Below are 21,498 nucleotides of genomic sequence, written 5' to 3'. Positions count from 1 at the left end.
TGTTACCACTGAGTATGATAATTGCTGTAGTTTTTGTGGATATTTTTTCAGATGAGGGAATTTTCTCCCTCCTATTTCTAGTTTGCAGACTTTTTTTAGTTTTAATTTTTAAATTTATTTTAGAGAGAGAATGTGTGCAAGCAGGGAGAGGGGCAGAGGGAGAGAGAGAGAATCCTAAGCAGGGACTTCATTCCACGGCCTTGGGATCATGACCTGAGCTGAAATCAAGAGTCGGATACACAACCAACTGAGCCACCTAGGTACCCCATTTTGCAGATTTTTTAAAAAAGACACGTTGTTGAATTTTGTTAAATGCTTTTTCTGCATCTACCAAGATGATTATGATTTTTCTCCTTTTTTCCATTCCCGTGGCTTAATGTATGCTTCTGAAAAATAGCTTTAACCCCACCATATCTACTGTAGTAACTATTATCATATCTCCTTTCATGCTTGAGACCATTATACACACTCTTCTTTCTCTTTAAACCTGCTATACATTTAATCCTGCCATACCTTTTCCTATTTATTTTTTATTATCAAAGTATCATGAGGTAATATGGTTCTCAGTACAGGGACTCCTTTGGCAGATTAGAAGCATTCTTCCAGGCTCCTTCCACTACCTATCTCTGTTTTCTATGGGGAGAAAAAAGTAAAAGAACTGAAGACTCTCCTGGGAGCATTTATTTTGACCTATTTTAATTTTTGTTTCCTTGTTTTTGTTATTTGGGATTGTCAGGGAGGGGAATGGGGTCAGGGCAGGGCTGTGGGGGTGGTAATTGGGAGCTGAGGAAGAAAGCCAGATATATGTTTCCTTAAGTACCACCTTCAGCTCCTCCTTCCCACCCTTCCTCTTTCTATAGTTCCAGCTGTGCCACAAATCAATTATGTAAATGCCCTTGGGCAAGTCACTGAATCACTGAGCTTTTGTTTCCTCTTCTGAGGTTGAGGAGGATGACCATCTACAGCCCTGTGGCCTGTCACTTAGGGAGACTGGGAAAATTAAATGACCAGTTTATTAAGCATATGCCACTTTAAAAAATGAGAGTAATCGCTAGTTTGGGTTTTGTACTGTGGCATCTTAAATTTTTTGACAGCCTAAAGGCTACCTATGGAAGAAGGAAGAAGGTGTGAGACACCCTAGTCCCCATACTACAACTGTAAGAAACCTGTAGTTAAGTAGCTATGGTAAGAGGTATAAAATGGAGGTTTTGTTCATTTGCTTCAACCTCCATAAAGCCTCTATAAAGTGTTCCATGTTAAGCTTGTGACTTTTAAAAAAAATTTTTTTTAATGTTTATTTTTGAGAGAGAGAGACAGAGTGCAAGCTGGGGAGAGGTGGAGAGAGAGGGAGACACAATACCCCAAGCAGGCTCCAGGCTCTGAGCTATCAGCACAGAGCCTGATGCAGGGCTCGAACCCACGAACTGTGAGATCATGACCTGAGCCGAAGTCGGACGCTTAACCAATTGAGCCACCAAGGTGCCCCAAGTTTGTCACTTTTAAAATGAACAGCCATTGATATGGATGCATCAAAGCTAAAAATTTGCGAAAGACTTATCTCTAAAATGCTGCTGCTGTAGGATTCCTTTCAATTGCAACCACCCTTAATCCATTTAAGGGTTTATTTCTTCATAGCAAACTTCTTTCCAGAGGGCACAGAGTTAGAACAGATGACTTTCTGCCTGGAACAAAGGCATAGCATCTCATCACAGGAAAGTAAGATTTAATTGACAGGATTTTAATGTATACCCACCTTTATGATCTAGCTGGTATATGATTTAGGTATACTGGTCTCTATAACTGGAGAGCCATAGGTACATGCTTCCCTGAGATATGTTGTGATTTTTTAGGTCAAGTATCATGATAGTATTTGAGAATATGTGGGCTTATATGGAAGCATCCTAGGGCTCATACCATCACTACTTTGATATTTTGTCTTACCTCTGCCCTTCTCAGGGAAGAAAGGATGTTTATGGTATAGTTTTGATTTCAGGCATTTTCTCTCTGGGTGCCTTCTCCCCATTGAGAAGCACCATAGGCAAGCTCCACTTCTGCTTATGATTTTAGGAGTGGGTGGATGGATTCCACAGAAGGGAGATTTTGATTCATAATTTTGCTATTAGCCTGGTCACTCACCTGTTTGGTTTTATAGGTCATCCGTTTAGAAATTAGAAATAGATGAGATCTAACTTTAAATATGTCTGGGGCTGTGGAAGTGGGTAGAGAGCAAAAGGCACAGTAAACATTTTCAGTCTCCTGTTAAATAGGCTGTGAAACCCTTAAAGAGATGTGAGAAAAAAGACTGCAAAAGGTCATTGGAGTAAAAGATTATTTGCATTAAAAATTTCCTCTTGGTATGGGAATTTGGAAATGACCTGTTTGGGAATTTGATTTTGCAAACATGCAGTTTAGGTCTTTACACGGCTAGATAAAAATCCATACTCTTTCAGGGGAAGTTCTGGTTGTAGTCCTTTAACACCAACTGCTTGTTTTTCTGCTCTGTGCCTGTTTTTTTTCTCACTATGCATCCTTTGCTCAGGTGTGTCCTTCCTTTTATTTGGCATGCTTCCACTTACCTCCTCTCTTTTCCCTTCTCCCCTCCTAGATAGACTTGGGTGCCCATTTCTTGGCTCCCATAGTACCCCAGGAACAACCTTGTCACCACACTTTAAAGCTGATGACCTGTTTTCTTAGGACTAGTCTGGGTTCCTTCAGAAAGCCCTTGGGCTTTGGGGTACTGGTTGTTAGAGCTAACATACATGATGTAGTGTCTGCACCTAAATAGGCCTCCTTAAATGTTCGTGTGGCTGTGGGGGAGCTGGGGTGGACACAGGACTGGAAGAGTTGAGCTTTAATTGTAACTTTTTGCTGTATGATCTTGGACAAGTGATTTAAGTTTCCTGAGCTTCAGTTTCCTTTTAAGTAAGATGAGGGGACTGGTCCACCTAGGGATCTTGTTCAAATGCCGATTCTGGCTCAGTGGGTCTCTGGTGGTTTCTGATGTTTTGCATTAACAAGCTCTCAGGAAGAACCGGTGCTGCTAGGCCATGAACTACAAAGGACCAGATAACATGTAATGGTTCTTCCAGCTTTTACCTATTGTGATTTTAGTCATTGTTTTAAATTCTGAGCAAAATTACAAAAGATGCTGTAGTTATTAAATCTCTCTCCAGTTTATTAGAATGCTGCACACTGACAATGTTGTGCCTTATGAAGTTTCCAATGTATGATAATGTCACTAAAATTGAAAGTAATTTTATTGCTCCTAAGATTTTGACTTAGGTTAAAAATATCAAGTGTCTGGGAAAGCATTTGAGTTAGCACTAGCCTGTCATCTGAAAGTCAGAATTACTCGTGAAGGCTTTATGCTAATGAGGGAGCTGGGATGTGATCTCATGAGTATAAATACAGAGACAGGCAAGCTGTTGATGAATTCATCATCAGAGGAGTTCCCGATCATTTCCTTCAGTTCTCCAGAAGGTGAGAATCAAATTGTTGTGGGACGTGCTGATAGATATGCTGTAGGAGTCCAGACTATGCCTACTGAATATGGGTTGCTGGGGATGGATCTTGTTTGAAAATGTTGCTACTGTTTCTTTTGGCTTTTACTTCCTCAAAAAATCATGATATTTGATTGGGTAACAGTGCCAGCATAGAAATTTATAGTTGTCTTTGATCTCTTGTTCAAATGTCTAAAAGTAGTTGGAGTAATTTTTATATTTGACCTAGAGAATAAATCCATCTCTTTGCTCTCAGCCATACTAGGGATATCAATCAGGCATGGCTTCAGTATCTAAATAAGTTCTGTACATGCCTGTGAGGAACTCGAGGGTACATACTTTTTTCCTCAAAAAAAAAAGGAAATCTGGACAAGGGAAATTGAGCCCTGAAAAAAGGTACAGAATGTAGCCTGTAGTCGAGGGTGGTTATCTTACTTCTGATGGATTTTTCACCTCCCACAGAAAAAGACAACTTGTCCTACCAAAGTGAGATGTATTTCATCACCCCATCACAGCTGTGGGTTGGACAGACTTTTTAGAGCTCCATCATCATCATCATCATCACATTTTAGTCATATGTGGCCCTAGCTTCCCCTAGGTCAGACTAACTGGGGCAAGCACTGGAGGGGAAGCTAGGTGAACACAATGGCAATGGAATCAATAAATAGCCTTTGGGTTTTGCTCCCACTTAGTGAAATCCCAAACCCTCCCTCCCTCTAGTAGATAGAGCCTTACGGGAGGGAGCAGAGGCTATTCTCTGTGGTGCACACTAAGCTTTCTTACTGTCTGCTGCTCTTCTTGGGAGTCTTAATGGAGGCTGTCTCATGCCTTATTTAATCTTAACCCAAATTAAAGTCTTCGAAATCAGCTCTGTACTAAGACGTTTGTTGCAGTTCAAACATATTGTCCTTTGGGAAGTACCTTAACCAGGATTATTATTCTCGTGTCCCTCTTTGAAGGCTTAGGTGGAACATTTTCTGTTACCCTGAGATTCTTTTAACCATAAAACACCTTTTTTAATACTTAGCACTCAGATATTTTCATCTGTCTTTGACATAAGTGGTTTATGGCTAATGAAGTAGAAAAGAGTAGTTAATAATACTTTATAGTGTCCAGATTACTCTTAAAATTTCCAGTTAGTGACCTTATATCCCCAAAAATGTTAGTATTATTTTTATGCTGTTTTTCAAGAACTTTTTTTTTTACTGTAAATAAAGCAAGACTGTTAGTACTATCTGTGTAAAGTACTATGTGATTATTATTATTATTTTTTAAAGTAATCTCTACACCCAACGTGGGGCTCAAACTTACAACCCTGAAATCAAGGGTTGGTAGGGGTGCCTGGGTGGCTCAGTCGGTTGAGCGTCCGACGTCGGCTCAGGTCATGATCTTGCGATCCGTGGGTTCGAGCCCCGCATCGGGCTGTGTGCTGACAGCTCGGAGCCTGGAGCCTGCTTTGGATTTTGTGTCTCCCTCTCTCTCTGCCCCTCCCCACTTATGCTCTGTCTCTCTCTCTCTGTCTCTGTCTCTCTCTCTCTCTCTGTCAAAAATAAATGTTAAAAAAAATTAAAATTAAAAAAAAAAAAGTTGGTATGCTCTTCTGAGCCAGCCATAGTACCCAAGTACTATGTGATTTTTAACCAGTATTATACATTTAGTATGGCCTATAGTATTGATTTTTAAAATTTCAAATAGTCTTCTTAAAGGGAGATCTAGGGGACAATCTTAATAGGAACAAACCTCTTTGGTTTATCAATTGTTACCCAGGAGAATAGTTAGATAATTTCAGACAGGAAGGTATTCTGCTAAAAGCAAACTGGATTTTTCCCTTCCTTAGTTTCCAGATGTTTTAATGCGCAAAAAAATTCTTAAAAATAATTGAATGCCTACTTAGCCCCTTCTGATTTACCTTTAAATCTGGATGTCTATCTGTCTTTAAGAAGCAGTCAGATCTACTTCTTTTGTCTTCCAGGTAAAAAGAAAATATGCTAGCATAGGGTCATTTTTCCTCTGTAGTCTCGGATGTTTGGGGCTTTACCTGATTAGTTTATTGGCCTACCGATAATAACAGGCTGATTTTTGTCTCTTAAATGATCCCCAACATAGACACAAATAGACACAAATAGCATCTACTCTTAGTCTCAAAAACATGCATATTTCAGATTCTGGAAAATCCCTTCTACACTAATACCAAACACTCCCACAGAATTCTGTGTGCTAATAGCACATCTTGTAACTCAGCTTTCCTAGAGAGGGAAGGAGAGGACTATCAGAGGATGGGAAGTCCTTTGTAAGAGAACTTATCTTGCATTCTTGTTAAGATCACTGGACTGTTGTTGCTCTGGCATTCAATTCTTCACCATATTATAAAAATTACTTGGGTCCTTCCCACTTTTTGTTTGTAGTTTTGTTTTTTCTCTGCTTTCTTTTTTTAAAAACATTTTTTATTGTTTATCTTAGAGCATGCGCTGCCAGTGGGGGAGGGGCAGAGAGAGAGCGAGATCCAGAATCTGAAGCAGGCTCCAGGCTCTAAGCTGTCAGCACAGAGCCTGATGCGGAGCTCTGACTCAGAAACCACAAGATCATGACCTGAGCTGAAGTCGGATGCTTAACCAACTGAGCCACCCGGGTGCCCCTTTTTTGCCATCTTCATAGTGAAGCCCATATCTCTTATTTTGTATAGGACTTTACAGGACTTTTTTTTCTCATTGGGGATTGCCCCCTATGTTCTGAGCATGTGCATATCAGACCCATGAATTCCAGATCTGCCGTATCTTTGAATGTCATCAGGTTGAGCAATGTTTTTGGTTGATCCAGTAATAATCCTTACACAACCTCTCATCTTACTTTAGTAAATATTTCCAAAACATGTGGGAAAGCAGTCATTGGTAATTAAAACTCTGTTCTAGGTCAGCATACTGACCAGCTCATCGCCCAACCTATCCTGTCTCAAATCCCCATCCAAGTGCTCTCCTAGATCAAATATGACTCCACAAAAACAATATTGTTAGTATTTCTCTAACAAAACAATGAGGGGTAAAAGGGAGGAGAGGAATGATTATCCTCAGTAGATAAGCTATAAAAAAAAGTTTCCTCCAGATATATTTATCTGATGATGTATTATATGGGTTTGCTTGATATTATTCTGTATTCTTTTTTTTAACCTTTTTTTAAAAATGTTTACTTACCTATTTTGAGAGTGCATGCATGCACATGCAACTGGGGAAGGGGCAGAGAGAAAGAGAGAATCCCAAGCAGGCTTCATGCTATGAAGCACAGAGCCTGTTGTGGGGCTTGATCCCACGAACCGTGAGATCATGACCTTAGCCAAAATCAAGAATGGGATGCTTAAACCAACTGAGCCACCCAGGCGCCCTTATTCTTTATTCTTAAAAAAAGAAAAAGCTACAATGCAACAATTACTAATGTTTTATTTTCAGCTTCCAAGAAAAGACTTACAGCAAGATGAATAATCCAGCTATCAAGAGACTAGGAAATCACATTATCAAATCTCCTGAAGACAAGCGAGAATACCGTGGATTAGAGCTGGCCAATGGTATCAAAGTACTTCTTATCAGTGATCCAACCACGGATAAGTCATCGGCAGCACTTGATGTACACATAGGTACAATTTAAAATTGTGAATTAAGCTTTGTTCTGTTTTCTTGATCTAATGTTGACATTTATTAGAACTTGCCATGTGTGTGCAAATAAAGACCTCATGATTATCAGTTTGATGTACCTTGTACAATAGTCCAATTAGCAATCTACATTTGTCAAAATCAACTAATCTTACATTTATTTACCAAGTCATTTTGTTAGGTTCTCAGCTAAGGTGACTTAGCAGCAGGCAAATTAATTCCCATCCTTTACAGTAACAGTGATGATGCTTTTACTTTTGTACAGTTTTGGTATACTAGGAAATACCATATTTTCTAGATTCTTGTGTGGATATTTCCTCCATGTTTAATGTGGCCTTAATCAAGTAGATTCTTGTCTATACGTACATAAGTATTTTTCTTATTTTCCTCTCTGAAAAACTTTAACTCAATGACATTTTAAAATTGAGGAAATAAGGTAATAACCATCGAGTGTTGAACAAATAATTATTGCTAAGTACAACGTAGTGTGGTTTGCAAATATCATCTAATTTGTGTCCACACAACTCCCTAGATCATATATACGTATGTGTGTATATATATATAAAGTGAGTCAAGATAAAGTATTGCGCTCAGAATTTCACAGTCAGCAGAGCTGGTAACCCTAAGTCTATGTTCTTACCACTACATTGTATTATCTCCTGCAATAAAATGTAAGAACTAGGAGCTCTTGCTCTTATAAAACAATGAATTCAAGTCTTACCTTCCCTCCATTGTGATGTGTGAGAAAGGTAATGTCCAGAGAGGCTAAGTAATCTGCCCAAAGTTGCTAACTAATTAATATCACAAGCTGAGGCTGTAACCTAAACAGTACCATTTTAGAGCAGCCTGTGCTTAACTTTCTCTCATTGTATGGTTGGAGTTGTCATGTTAACAGAACTTGCAGATCATCTGCAAAACAAAAAACAAAAACAAAAAAAAACTTTTGTTGTATGTGTTTTTCTCTTGTCTTTCAGGTTCATTGTCAGATCCTCCAAATATTGCTGGCTTAAGTCATTTTTGTGAACATATGCTATTTTTGGGAACAAAGAAATACCCTAAAGAAAATGAATACAGCCAGTTTCTTAGTGAGCATGCAGGAAGTTCAAATGCCTTTACTAGTGGAGAACATACCAATTACTATTTTGATGTTTCCCATGAACATCTAGAAGGTGCCCTAGACAGGTAATGCTGATATCTTATAGATTATTCAACTTTGTGCACTTTATTACACTAATAGTAGTAATAATTATTATTTTTACAAAGATGTCTTCACAGCTTTGTAGCTTAACAAAAAGTATTTTAACCAGTATTTTTCAACGCGTTTTATAAAAAAAAAAAAAAAAAAAGAAAAGAAAATGAGTGATACTGTCTATTTATTTTGTGGTAGAGGAAAAATAATGGCATGACTTTAAACCAGTCTTCAGCCCTACACAGTATTTTATGGACTTATAAAATTCTCCCTAGCCCTTCCCATTCTAATTGGTATTATATCTGAAGCACGTGATGAAGAATAAACTGTTACAGTGTCATGGATTTCTTTTCAAATATGCTCCTATTCCAGAATGTAGAACTTAAACATTCTGTTCTCCTTTAGTTACTCTAGTCTATGCTTAGTGGATATAGAATTTTTTTTTAATTGAAGTATAATTGACATTATATCAGTTTCAGATGTACACCGTGATGATTCAGTATTTGTATACATTGCAAAATGATCCCCACTGTGTAAGTCTAGTTACCATATGTCATCATACAAAGTTACAAAAATTTTTTTCTCTTACTATGAAAACTTTTAACATTTACTCTTTTGCAACTTTTGAGTATGCAATACAATATTATTCGCTATAGTTACCATGGTGTACATTATATTCCTGTGACTTAATATTTTATAACTGGAAGTGTGTATCTTTTGACTCCTTTCATCGAACCCCCAAACCTCCTTTCTTCTGACAACCATCAGTCTGTTCTCTGTGTCTGTGACTTTTGTTTCTTACATTCCACATATATGTGAGATCATACGGTATTTGTCTTTCTCTGACTTATTTCACTTAGTATAATAGCCCCTAGGTCCATCCATCTTGTTGTAAATGGTAAGATTTCATTTTTTTTTTAATGACTGAGTAGTATTCCACTGCATATATGTACTATATCTTCTTTATCCATTTATCCATCCATGGACATTTAGGTTGTTTCCATATCTTGGCTATTATAAATAATGCCACAGTGAACATAAGGATGCGTAAATCTTTTCAAATTAGTGTTTTTTGTTTCTTGGTTTTTTGGGGGTAAATACCCAGAAGTGGAATTGCTGAATCACATGGTCATTCTATTGTTAACTTTTTGAGAAACCTCCATACTGTTTTCCACAGTGGCTACACTAGTTTACATTCCCACCGACACAAGGGCTCCCTTCTCTCCACATCCTTGGTCAGCACTTGTTATTTCTTGCCTTTTTGATAATAGCCATTCTGACTGGTGTGAGGTGATGTCTCATTGTGGTGACACAAAATGTTTTGACCTGCTGTTTTCAACCCTGGGGACATTTTGTGAAAGTATTTCCTGGAGCAAGCTCCATTAGGTCAATTTAATTTCTTAGTTTTCTACACAGCTAACAGTTTCTAATTTTTTGTCATATTAGTGATTTGATTAATTATCCAAAGTAATTTTTCCTTAGTAACTTTTTACAGTTTTCTATATTGCCAAGAAGGTGTAATTCTGCAACTTTTTTATGGGTCTATAATTAACGTTGACTTAGCAGTTTTAGTGATAGCTTTATTTGCTTATATTGATAATAGTCATTACATATTTTTTGAAAACCTAATAGTTTGAATTTATTCCTTAGTGCAAAGAACATTAACAAGGCAGAGGCATGGGTTCAGGATACATGGCTAGGTCATAGTGGTCTGTTTCTTACTTATTCTAGATTAAGTTTCGGTCTTTAGGCAGCAGCTTTGAAGTGTAATCATCTTTTATATGTATTCCCAGAAGACTACCATTAATGAGTTCCCTGGGATCATACACTGAATTTAATTTCCTGCTTTACAAATGCTACAGCAGATGTTCATATAATCTCTGTATGATGGAGGATGTCTGTTACTTGACTCAGAGGGGTAAAAAAAAAAACCTCTTACATAAGAGCATGTTTTTCAAATATTGATTCTACTGTGTCATTATCATGACCCTTTACGTGGACCTATCCAGCTATGGTATGTAGCTATTAGGCGCTTTTACCAGCTTAAATGTATTGAGATAGGTAAAAGAGGTTACCTATCCATAAATAGCTGTTCCCGCCTATAGAGAGGTGGAGTTTCCCTTTGGATTGGTTTGTGTGAAGTGCTTAGCACAGTATCGTATTTACTGTGTGCATAAAATAAATACCAGGTAGTGATAACAGTCTCTTTGACAGCTGAACTGTGAAATACAGTTGCTGAGATGTCCATAGACTCAGGAGTCTCTTAAGGCCCCATTCAGACTCTGCTTGTGGCTTCATCTGAATTCTGGATCTTAATTTTTATAAAATGGAATCTAAAGTTTAAGATTTATTATATGAAATCATGCTTTAAATTGTAACCTGATATAGGAGAGTTAACTTATAACTAAAGTCATTTTAGTTAAACTTCAATACTACTACTACTAAAGAATAACCTCAAGAAAAACATTTGGTTACTTATGCCAGAGTTACATGACATGTTATTTGTTGAATCACTGCTTATTAAAATTTTAAAATTCTTTTAATATTTTATAAAAGCTCATAATTGTGTCTTAGTCAAACTACTGTGTCATAGATTTTTTTATTCCATCATTTTTCCCCACTAATAAAGTTTGTTTGTTTTTCTCTAGAGGAAGAAAAAATATTCAAATAGAGCCTTTAAAAAGTAGGTCACTTAGTTTGTCCTAAAATGTCTGAGTCTTAAGTGCAGTTGCACCTCAGACTGTAAGTTTAAGATTTTTTTGCCCAAGAACTGTCACCTGCCTTTTCCTTTTTTGGAGAGTTAGCAATATATAACAGGGATTTTCATGACTTGCCAAATTGCAAATCTTAAATAGATTGCAAGGCAGTCTTTATAAGTCTGCCTTGACTTTTTGCTGTTGTGGTATTTTGATTTATAATAAGAAATCTATATTTGGTTTTTCTTCCTGTTCCTGGCCCATAGCTCCTAAAACCCATGGAATTTCCTAAGTGATGAGAGTATTAAAGGTGTCTTTTGGCATGTTAATAAGGTGACTTTGGGGAAGCCCTAGGTAACCTGACAGTTTGTTTCCAGGGCAACCAGCCCTGCTATAGAAAGGTTGGAACTTTCTCTCCAAATCCCAGACCTTCCAAGTGGGGCTGGAGATTGAGTTCAGTTACCAGTAGCTTATGATTTAATCAATCATGCTTATGTAATGAAGTGTTCATAAAAACCCAAAAGGACAGGGTTTGTACAACTTCCAGGTTGGTAAAAGCATGGAGGTTTGGGGAGAGTAGCTTCTGTGCCTCTTCCCATGTACATCCCTGTGCATCCTTTCTATCTGGCCCTTCCTGAATTATTTCCTTTTATAATAAACTGGTGATCTAGTGAGTAAAATGTTTCTGTGAGTCAGGTGAGCTGTTGTAGCAAATTTATTGAACCAGAGGAGGTGATGGGAACCTCTGATCTGTAGCCACTTAGAAGCCCAAGTCCAGCCTCTGAAGTGTGTGTTGGGGTTGGGGGCAGTCTGGTAGATCTGAGTATATTTTCACTAATATCTCTGGGGTAGATCGACTTCTCTGAATTTATACATGTCCAATATTTTTCTTTTGTTACTTTTTTAAAACTTATTTTGCATTTCTTTTTCTTGGTTGCAAAGGTAGTGTTTTTGGTTCTGTAGAATTCATACTTCCTGTCTGTTGAGTTTCAAATATATTTTTAAAGGCTACTCTTTTAAAATAACAGCTTGCAAATTGTTAATTGTGTTTCCTACCCTTAGGTTTGCACAGTTTTTCCTGTGCCCCTTGTTTGATGAGAGTTGCAAAGACAGAGAGGTGAATGCAGTTGATTCAGAACATGAGAAGAATGTGATGAACGATGCCTGGAGACTCTTTCAGTTGGAAAAAGCTACGGGGAATCCCAAACACCCCTTCAGCAAATTTGGGACAGGTTTGTCAACAGCGGCTTTCATGCATTAGTTCTCTCTGACCTCATTTAAACCCCTGGCCTCTTTTTACAGTATTGTATTTTATAGTTCAGGTTAGAGGATTTTGGAACTCCCATTCCTATCTATGCTGTTCTTTATAAACTCCCAATCCTGAGGAAAGGTTGTTACATCATTGCTACTCCCTGTTATTTCTTACCATACCACTACACTTAGGTCGTCTGCTTGGTCTCTGTGTCAGCATTTATATTTGTGACTTGTGATCTGAGATGAGGCTGAAGCTTAGGTATGTGAGTTTCATGGAAAAAGTGATGGGTTATTAAGAAGAGTGATCAAATATGAAGCAAGTTTGTTGGATAACAAGGTATAGGATGGAATTCAGAGTTCAGAAACAGTAAGAATGAAGTGGTTATAATCCCTTTAACAGGTGACTAGCATTTTGGCTAGTAGTTCAAAAAGAAAGATGTCAAATAGGCTCTTGACAGTGGACTTCATACATAAAACTTGGGATGATATTCTTAAAATTGCAGTAGTAGTGACCTAAGCAATTATTTAGCCCTCCAGAGGGGTTACTCTGGCCCTCATTTAAAAAAAAAATTATTTTTTATTTTTTAATGTTTATTTACTTTTGAGAGAGAGACAAGAGACAGAGTGCAAGTGGGGGAGGAGCAGAGAGAAAGGGAGACAGAATACGAAGCAGCTCCAGGCTCTGAGCTGTCAGCACAGAACCTGATGCGGGGCTTGAACTCACAAGCTGTGAGATCATGACCTAAGCTGAAGTTGGCCACTTAAGGGATTGAACCACCCAGGTGCCCCGGCCCTCATTTAAACAGGGGTCTAAATGTTTAAGGAATAGAGCTGTTAAAGGTGTGAATAGATGTTAACTAGCATTTCAAAGAGAGAAGAGAATAGATCCTTGTATTCTGAAATCTACCTTCCAAAGAGCAGTGCTTTTTAAGTGCTCATTTCTAGGCTCCTTGAATCCTCTGGCTCCCATGACCTCCGCTTGTACTCCCTACACATGCCTACTGTCCTTCATGGGGCTGGCTGTGTGGGAGCTGGAAAGTTGAAGAGTTCTACATAGAGTGCTACAGTCTCCTGGAAGGAGACTAGGGGTGGGATGACAGGGAGTAGAATAAAATAAATGTGGAGATTCTTGACTTCAAAATTGTACCCTTTTTCGTTATTCAGATTTTAATTAAAAAATACATATTTAGGGGTGTCTGGGTGGCTCAGTTGGTTAAGTGTCCAACTCCAGGTTTTTGGCTCAGGTCATGATCTCACCGTTCATGGGTTCGAGTCCAGTGGCAGGCTCTGTGCTGACAGTGTGGAGCCTGCTTGGGATCCTCTCTCCTTCTCTCTCTGTCCCTCCCGCCCCCCGCCCCCACACTCTCTCTCTCAAAATAAATAAATAAACATTAGGAAAGAAGTACATGTTTAATTTAAATATTTAAACAGTGCAAAAGTATTCAAGAAGCAAACACAAAAACTCTCTCTTTTCCTCATCTCCTGCCAGTCCCACTCACCAGATGTAATCGTTGTTAACAGGTTGCTATGATTAAAATACTGCTTTGGGGATTATAAAATGGCATAAAAATAATAGATTGCTTAGTGTACTTACAAATTTATGCATATTATATAACTTAATTTGGAGAACGTTTTTTAAGACTATAAAGACAGCTTTCTTTCAGTTTGGATACCATTCCAATATATCCAACAGCAGCCAGGAAATTAGCATAGCATTGCAGAATTAAAAGGAGGTTTTTGTTTTTGTTTTTGTTTCTTTTTTTCAGTTTATTTATCTTTTTTTTTCTTTTTCTTTCTTTCTTTTTTTTTCTTTTACTAGTCTCTGCACCCTATGTGGGGCTCAGACTCATGACCCCAATATCAAGGGTCACATGCTCTTCCGACTGGGCCAGCCAGATGCCCCAAATTAGGAGTTTTTATACATTGTGATTAGAAACAATGATATTCTTTAGACTTCTAGTACTTGGCACTCAATATCGATGTCATTGTTAAGATGAATACTGTGGTCCCTAAAATGTCTATGTAATGCTGAGTTGTTTGAAAGGTAGCCTTTGTGGAGAACATCAGCATGCATGGCATGTCAAAAAGGGGAGGTGAGATTTATTTTTTAAAGTTTATTTATTTACTTTGGGGCGGTGAAAAGAGAGAGAATCCCAAGCAGGCCCCACACTGTTAGCGTGGAGCCCTACGCAGGGCGCGAACCCATGAACCGTGAGATCATGACCTGGGTGGAAACCATGAGTCAAACTCTTAACACCCACTGAGCCACCCAGGCACCCTAAGAAGGGGATGTGAGTTTAAAAAAAAACAAATTTCAAAATCATTACATCCAAATGGTAGTTGTCCTTTAAGTAGTCCCTCTGGTAGGTTAGATTACTTACACCAACAATGCTGCTATTGTGTAGAACATGTTGGAGCTCCTCTTTGGGAGTTGCTTTCTTTTAAACAGCCTCACTGGTGACAAATTGTAATCAGCATAATCAGGAAGCAGCCACAGATCTTCCAAAAAATAAATACAGTGAATAAGGTGGGTAATATTACTTCTGGTCACAAACAAGGAACAGCCTTAAAGTGTTCTAGAGGAAGGTTTTGGGAGGCATGGGCAAAGAGAAACATTGAATGGTCATATATGTATGGATGGATTCTGAGGGCAGGCTTGTTTTTATAAACCACTGACAAGGCCAACCAGTTAGTCAGCAAAGTATGAGGTAATAATATAAACAGCTAAAAGATGACTGAGCCAGACTCCATAGAAAAGTATAGAAAATGTGCAAATGCCAGGTTACCTTCTGATTTTAGAAGTATAAACTAACTTTAAACTTTTTGGAAGAGAGGTTCTGTCTGTTTTTAAGGTCACAGATATGTTTGAAAATATGATGGAAGCTGTATACCCTCACCCTGGAAATTATACATATAACATTTTACAGAAATGATCCTTGAAGAAGAATCCTTGTCAAAAATTCATACTTAATTTACTTCTGTTACTTTTGAGTGACTTAAGATGTTTCTGTGAATGTAGGTCATTTTCTCCATCAAGAGAGTATGACTTATGTTAATAATAATAATATTTAAAATATTAAAAATATATTTAAAACATTTTTAAAATAAAAGTATCAGGAAAAGCTGGGTGTTTTTATTTTATTTATTATTTTATTCTTTTTTAATGTTTATTTATTTTTGAGAGAGAGAGCACGAGCAGGGAAGGGGCAGAGAGAGAGGAAGACACAGAATCTGAAGCAGGCTCCAGGCTCTGAGCTGTCAGCACAGAGCCTGAATTGGGGCTTGAACTCAGAAACCGCAAGATCATGATCTGAGCCAAAGTCGGATGCTTAACCAACTGAGCCACCTATTTTTATTTTTTTTAATGTTTTTATTTATTTTATTTTATTTTATTTTTTTTGAGAGAGAGACAGAATGTGAGCTGGGGAGGGGCAGAGAGAAAGAGAGACACAGAATCTGAAGCAGGCTCCAGGCTCTGAGCTGTCAGCACAGAGCCCAAGGCAGGCCTCGAACCCACAAACTGTGAGATCATGACCTGAGCCAAAGTCAGATTCTTAACTAACTGAGCCACCCAGGCGCCCAAGCTGGCTATTTTTAAATGAACAAAAGCCAAGCATTATTTATTTTTAAGAAAACCTTGCGATAAGATGTTTGTCCTTTCTAGTGGGTTTTCCATGCTTCAAAATAGTATAGATCAGTTGCTTTCAAACTCTTTTGTATACAACCCACTGTAAGAAGCACGTTTTACTTAGCAACTCAGAGCACATATACGTGTGTTTGTGTAAGCAGCTAAAACAAACATTTTTACCAAACAGTATCTGCCTAATATCTTGGTATACCTTGTTATATTCTGTTTCTTTAAAAAAAAAAAAAAATTCTTGTCTGTCAATACATTAAATTTATTTCATTACAATCAAATGGGTTCCAACCCACAGTGTAAATAGTCCATAGTGTTAGGCAGTCATTTTAGTAGGCTCAGAAAAGACATTTGATAAAGCTCAGCACTCGTTCATGAACAAAAACAACAAAAAACTCTGGAGCTGATAAAAACCTGCATCAAACATGAAAATTATTGATGAGGTTTCAAAAGGATTTCCATTGAAAGGTGAAAACAAAACAGGAATACCCTGTAATAACTTTTTTATTCAGCTGTATCATTGCAGTAAAACAAGAGAAGGCAATGTGCTATATAAGAGGTAGAAAGGAAGCAAAAGAAAAAAAAGAAAAAGAGGTAGAAAAGGAAGCAAAACTTATTCCTGAACACTGAGATAATTCACCCAGGTTGCCTAAAGACAAGAAACACCAAAATTGTATTTTTGTATCCATAGTAATTAATTTAGAAAAACATTACAGGAAAAAAAAATTCATTTACAGTATAAAAGTAGCTTTAAGGTGTTTAGAAATGAATCTAACAAGAGGTGTGAGAAATATATAGTGGATATAAAAGAATACCTGAGTAAATGGGGAGATAAACCATGTTCATGAATGGGTAACCTCAGTATCACACAAATGTAAGTTCACCCCAAATTTATCTAAATTCAATGCAGTGCCAATTGAAAGCCCTAGTTTTGTTTTGTTTGTTTGAAGAACCTGATAATCTGATTATAAAATTAATAAGAAAGAGTAAAGGGCCAAGAATAACTAAGATACTAAGAACAACAAAGAAGGGACTAATTCTCCCAGATACCAAGACTTCCTGTTCTAGTTGTTACAGTAGCGGAACTATTGCAAGAATACAGGAAGATAAGAGATTATGGACCCTAGAAACATAGCACACATACATAGAAATTTGACCTAAGACAGAGGTACATTACAAATAGATGAGAGGAGAAACTAGTTATCTGTGTAGAAATAAGTAAAATTAGATGCTTATGTCATACCATGCATAAAAATAAATTCCAGGTCAATTAGACCTAATTATGGGAAGGAAACTTTACAACTTGTAGAAGAAAATACAGATTTTTTTCATCTTAAGGAAAGCATTCTTAAAAGAAAAAAAGAGATAAACTAAAAAACAGACTCTTAACTGTAGAGGACAAACTGAAACTGATGGTTACCAAAAGAGAGGTGGGTAGAGGGATGGGTGAAATAGGTGAAGGGGATTAAGAGTACACTTACATGAACACTGAGTAAAGTATAGAATTGTTGAGTCACTGGATTGTACATCTGATACTAATATCACAAACCGTATCTTTTAGAGATAAAGGTAAATCATAGGTTTAAAGATAAATTTGATTTCATCAAAATTTAAAATTTCTGTTCAATAGACATAAAAGCAAAAGATAATCCATACACTCATTGAAAGTATTTGCAAAGCATGTAACATAAAAAGTTGTATAAGTAAATAAGTAAAAGATAAAACAGCTCGTTAGAAAAAATAGGCAAAGGATATGAATATGGAGTTTACAGAAGAGGGTATTTGGGTAAACATAAAAAAGATGCTCAAATCATTAAAATCAGGGGGAAATTAAAATAAATAATTAAAAAATAAAAACACTGAGATATTCATTTCACACCTATCTGGTTGGCGGCAACAAAGTCAGGCGGAACTGAGGATTATGGTGAGGATGCAGGAAAACAGAAACTCATATGCTGTTGATGGGAAAATAAATTGGTTCATCCACCTTGTAAAACAATTTGGCAATGTCTAATAAAGTGACGCCTACTCCCTTTGACCCAAGGAATTCATTTCTTCACAAGTACTCTAGAGAGAAACAACTTTAGTTATTGTGCACAGGGAACATACACAAGAATTCTCATGAAGCATTTTTTGAACTAGTGAAAAGTAGGAAATGACTTAAATGTCCAGCAACAGTTGAATAAATTAATACATTTTGGTCTGTGCATACAGTAGAGTATTCTATAAAAGTTAAAATGAGTGAGCTAGAACTCATGTATGAAACCAGGTAAAGAGCAAAATATTTTGAGCAAAATGCAAGTTGCAGAATGTGTTTTGTGTGATAGCTTTCTATAAAATTTGAAGACAGGCAAACCAGTAGTGCATCTCGTAATGTCTGTATGTGTATATGATCTAGTATAAAATGTGCATGAGAATGCTTAAACACCAACTTCCCTTTAGTATGTCTGCGAGTGGGGAGACAGAGACAGGTAGGAGAGACTGTATCTCTAGGAGGAGAAAGATTTGTAACAAAATGTGGCAAAATGTGAAGCGTGGTAAAACTGGGTGGTGAGTACATAGGTGTACATGGTGTAAGTCTGTATGTTTAAACATTTATAAATATTCCACAGTTTTAAAATTTACGGATAAATGTGAAATATTTCTTTTACCCATTTATCACAAATGGAAAAACGAAAGGCTGAGAGGGTGACACTTTTCAGGATGAGCAGAAGAAGGCCTCCTTTTGTGTGTGGGGACTGTTTGTATGTTTACTACATAAGCACATCTGTGTCAAAAGATAGCTGCAGGTTACCTGTCTTATTCTGGTAAGCGTTTGGTTTTGCAAACCTTTGTCTAGCCAAGTGAGACAAGCCCTTAAATTACTATTCTTTTTCTTGTATCTTCGTTCCCATGCTGAGAGTTCTCACATTCTCAAACTGACATCTGGCAAGTATTTTTCTGTTTCAAGTTAGTTACTCTGTTTGAAAGTTGTTTTCCTAGATATTGTGTGTTAAATCTGTCTCCACACATGTCTTCATTGAATCCCTTTATGGCTCTCCTACCCTCAAACTTCAGCCGGGATTCCCACCTCTAACTAGTATATTCTAGGTGATTTAAAGTTTGGCCTCCTAAGTTGGGCAGCACTCTATTTAAATATTTGCTCTACCACTGGCTAGCTCAGGGACACTGGGCAAGTTGCTTAACTTCTGTAGGCCTCAGTTTCCTCCCATATCAGGTTGACATGAGAATTAAGTGAGGTTGTCCGTGTGAAGTGGTTGGAGAAAAGTCTGGGGTCTATAATAATGTTTAATAAGTTGGATTTTAAAAAATACTTTGCAAAAGGAAAAAGAAAAGAAAATCTTAGTTCTGGTTATTTTTTAGTGATCTGTTTCTCTAACCTAACACCACAGACATGATGGGAGCAGCTGGAAAGAAAATAAAAGAAGGAAGTCAAGTAGGTAGGGGAAACAACAGGCACTCCTTTATAAGTGGAATGAAAGGTGAAGTGGAAGGGCGTGTGGAAGAAGGGGGGTTTGTTACTTAGTTATTTACTCTACTATGTTTTGTAGTTTGTACTATAGGATAAGAATTTGAGCAGGGTCTTACAAGTTGGCCCAGATGAGTCTTTCTCTCTTAGTTGACAAGTAATTCTTCTTTTAACCCCCCTACATGTAAAGTACATTAGAATATGCAAAGAAATGTAACCAGGATCTTTACATTCAAAGTGCTTATAGTTGTGTTGGAAAGTTAAGACACACCCAGGATTTCACTGGAGTATAACCTTGGGTTTAGTTTTCTGGGATCATTATCTCTTCTTTGTCCTCCTCCTCACTAATTTTTATTGACTGCTGTGCTAAGTAATTTACCTGGATTGTTTAATTTAATTCTTACAGTATTCCCAGTAGGTATATACCCTTATTATTTCCATTTTATAGATGAGAAACTAAGACTTGAGAGAAGATAAATTGCTTGTGATCACTCAGCTTTAAGTGCTGGGGCATGCTCTAAACCCAGATCTGTTACTTTTAATCACTATTCTATATTGCCTGCTTAGGGTTGCCTGGAATTGAATTCTCCAGGACCTCAGAGGATATGCAAACTGAATTCTCCTGAAGGGTAGGTAGGATTTTCTTAAGCAGAAGAAAGGAAGAGCCGTTTAAGAGGAAAAGGAACTAATATTTATTGTATGAGTATTAAATGCCACACACTGAGTAGGTATTCTACCTAATATGATCTCACTTAAGGTTTACCACAGTACTGAAATTTCATCATGCCCTGTGACAGATGTCGAAATGAATACTGAGAGAGAATGGCCTTGAGGGGCATGCAGGGAGAGGGAGGTGGGGTGGTGGTGGAACTTTCTTTGTGGGTTCGGGGATTTGATATCACATCAGTCTGAACTCAAAGCCTGTGTTCTTTACCATAATGTTAGGTTGGCCCCCAGAACTATGACAAAAAGAAAGGACCAAGGAGTGAGCCCAGTGTCTCTTGGAGACAACAAGTTAGAATAGTTATAACAAAGGACACTTTGCATAGGAAAAGGAAGGAACAGAGCCAGAAATGAAAAATAGGAAATGCAAACAAGATAACTGAAGGACTCCTGATCTTGAGATGATGGTAATGATACAAAATCAGATCCTGATATAAGTTAATCATTTACTTTTCCTCCCTTACCTTCTTCTCTTTGTCTCCTTCCTTTTATTTTTTTTTTAAATTTTTTTAATGTTTATTTTTTACAGATAGAGCATGAGTGGGGGCAGGGCAGAGAGCAAGAGGGAGACCCAAAATCTGAAGCAGGCTCCAGGCTCTGAGCTGTCAGCACAGAGCCTGACTTGTGGCTTGAACTCACAAACCATGAGGTCATGACCTGAGCCAAAGTTGGACGCTTAACCGACTGAGCCACCCAGGTGCCCCTCTCCCTCCTTCTTAAATGAAGAATTTAAAACATACAAAAATAAGCAAATACTGTAATGAATCTCGTGTATGCATCGCCCTGCTTCTGGCCCATCCAGACTGATCCACATTCCCATTCACCCCCTTGTATTGTTTTGAAGAAATCCTAGATAGCATATCCCTTCACTCACAAAGATTTCAGTATATACCTCTCAAAGATGAGGACTCTTTTAAAAACAATATTATCACTAATAGCCAATCTAGTTTTCATATTTCTAGTTGTCTCATAAAAACCTGTAATTTTAAAAGTTTATTTGGATTAGGGTCCACATAATGTTCAAATGTTAGTGAGTGATAGGTCCTTAAATATCTTTTACTCTGTAGGTATAGGTTCATCCTTATCTCCCTCCCCTCCGCACCCTGGAATTTATTTATTGAAGGATGAGGTTGGTTGCTGCATAGAGCTTTTCATAGCCTAGATTTTCCTGCTTGCATCCCCAACAATATATTTTAACATATTCCTATCTCTGACCTCTGTATTTCCACAAATTGGCAGGTGAGTATAGAGGCTTGATCAGATTCATGGGGTTTTTGGACAAGACTTCCTAGGTGGTGATGTGGTCTTCTGTCAGGGTCATATTAATGTCTAGTGTTGCAACCATTCATCCTCAGTGCGTCACTTCCCTAATTCTAATTCTGTTATTTC

General features: G+C 37.5%; 1 protein-coding gene across 5 annotated transcripts in view; it reads left to right on the top strand.

Moving 5' to 3' along the window:
- Positions 1-21,498, top strand: part of IDE (insulin degrading enzyme) — a 176,265-nt gene that overhangs the window by 98,129 nt on the left and 56,638 nt on the right. For 4 of the 5 annotated variants that reach the window (XM_053207528.1, XM_027062630.2, XM_027062629.2 and 1 more), the window contains 3 exons: positions 6,941-7,125; positions 8,116-8,323; positions 12,089-12,258. In XM_053207528.1, coding sequence (XP_053063503.1) covers positions 6,966-7,125; positions 8,116-8,323; positions 12,089-12,258 — 538 coding nt within the window. In that variant the 5' untranslated portion in view covers positions 6,941-6,965. Of the gene's footprint in view, positions 1-1,577; positions 3,481-6,940; positions 7,126-8,115; positions 8,324-12,088; positions 12,259-21,498 lie in introns of those variants that run through there. The other variant, XM_027062631.2, reaches the window with a different exon arrangement.

This window comes from Acinonyx jubatus, chromosome D2, assembly GCF_027475565.1.
Source record: "Acinonyx jubatus isolate Ajub_Pintada_27869175 chromosome D2, VMU_Ajub_asm_v1.0, whole genome shotgun sequence".
Lineage (NCBI taxonomy): Eukaryota > Metazoa > Chordata > Mammalia > Carnivora > Felidae > Acinonyx > Acinonyx jubatus.
This window is presented reverse-complemented; position numbering and strand designations above follow the sequence as displayed.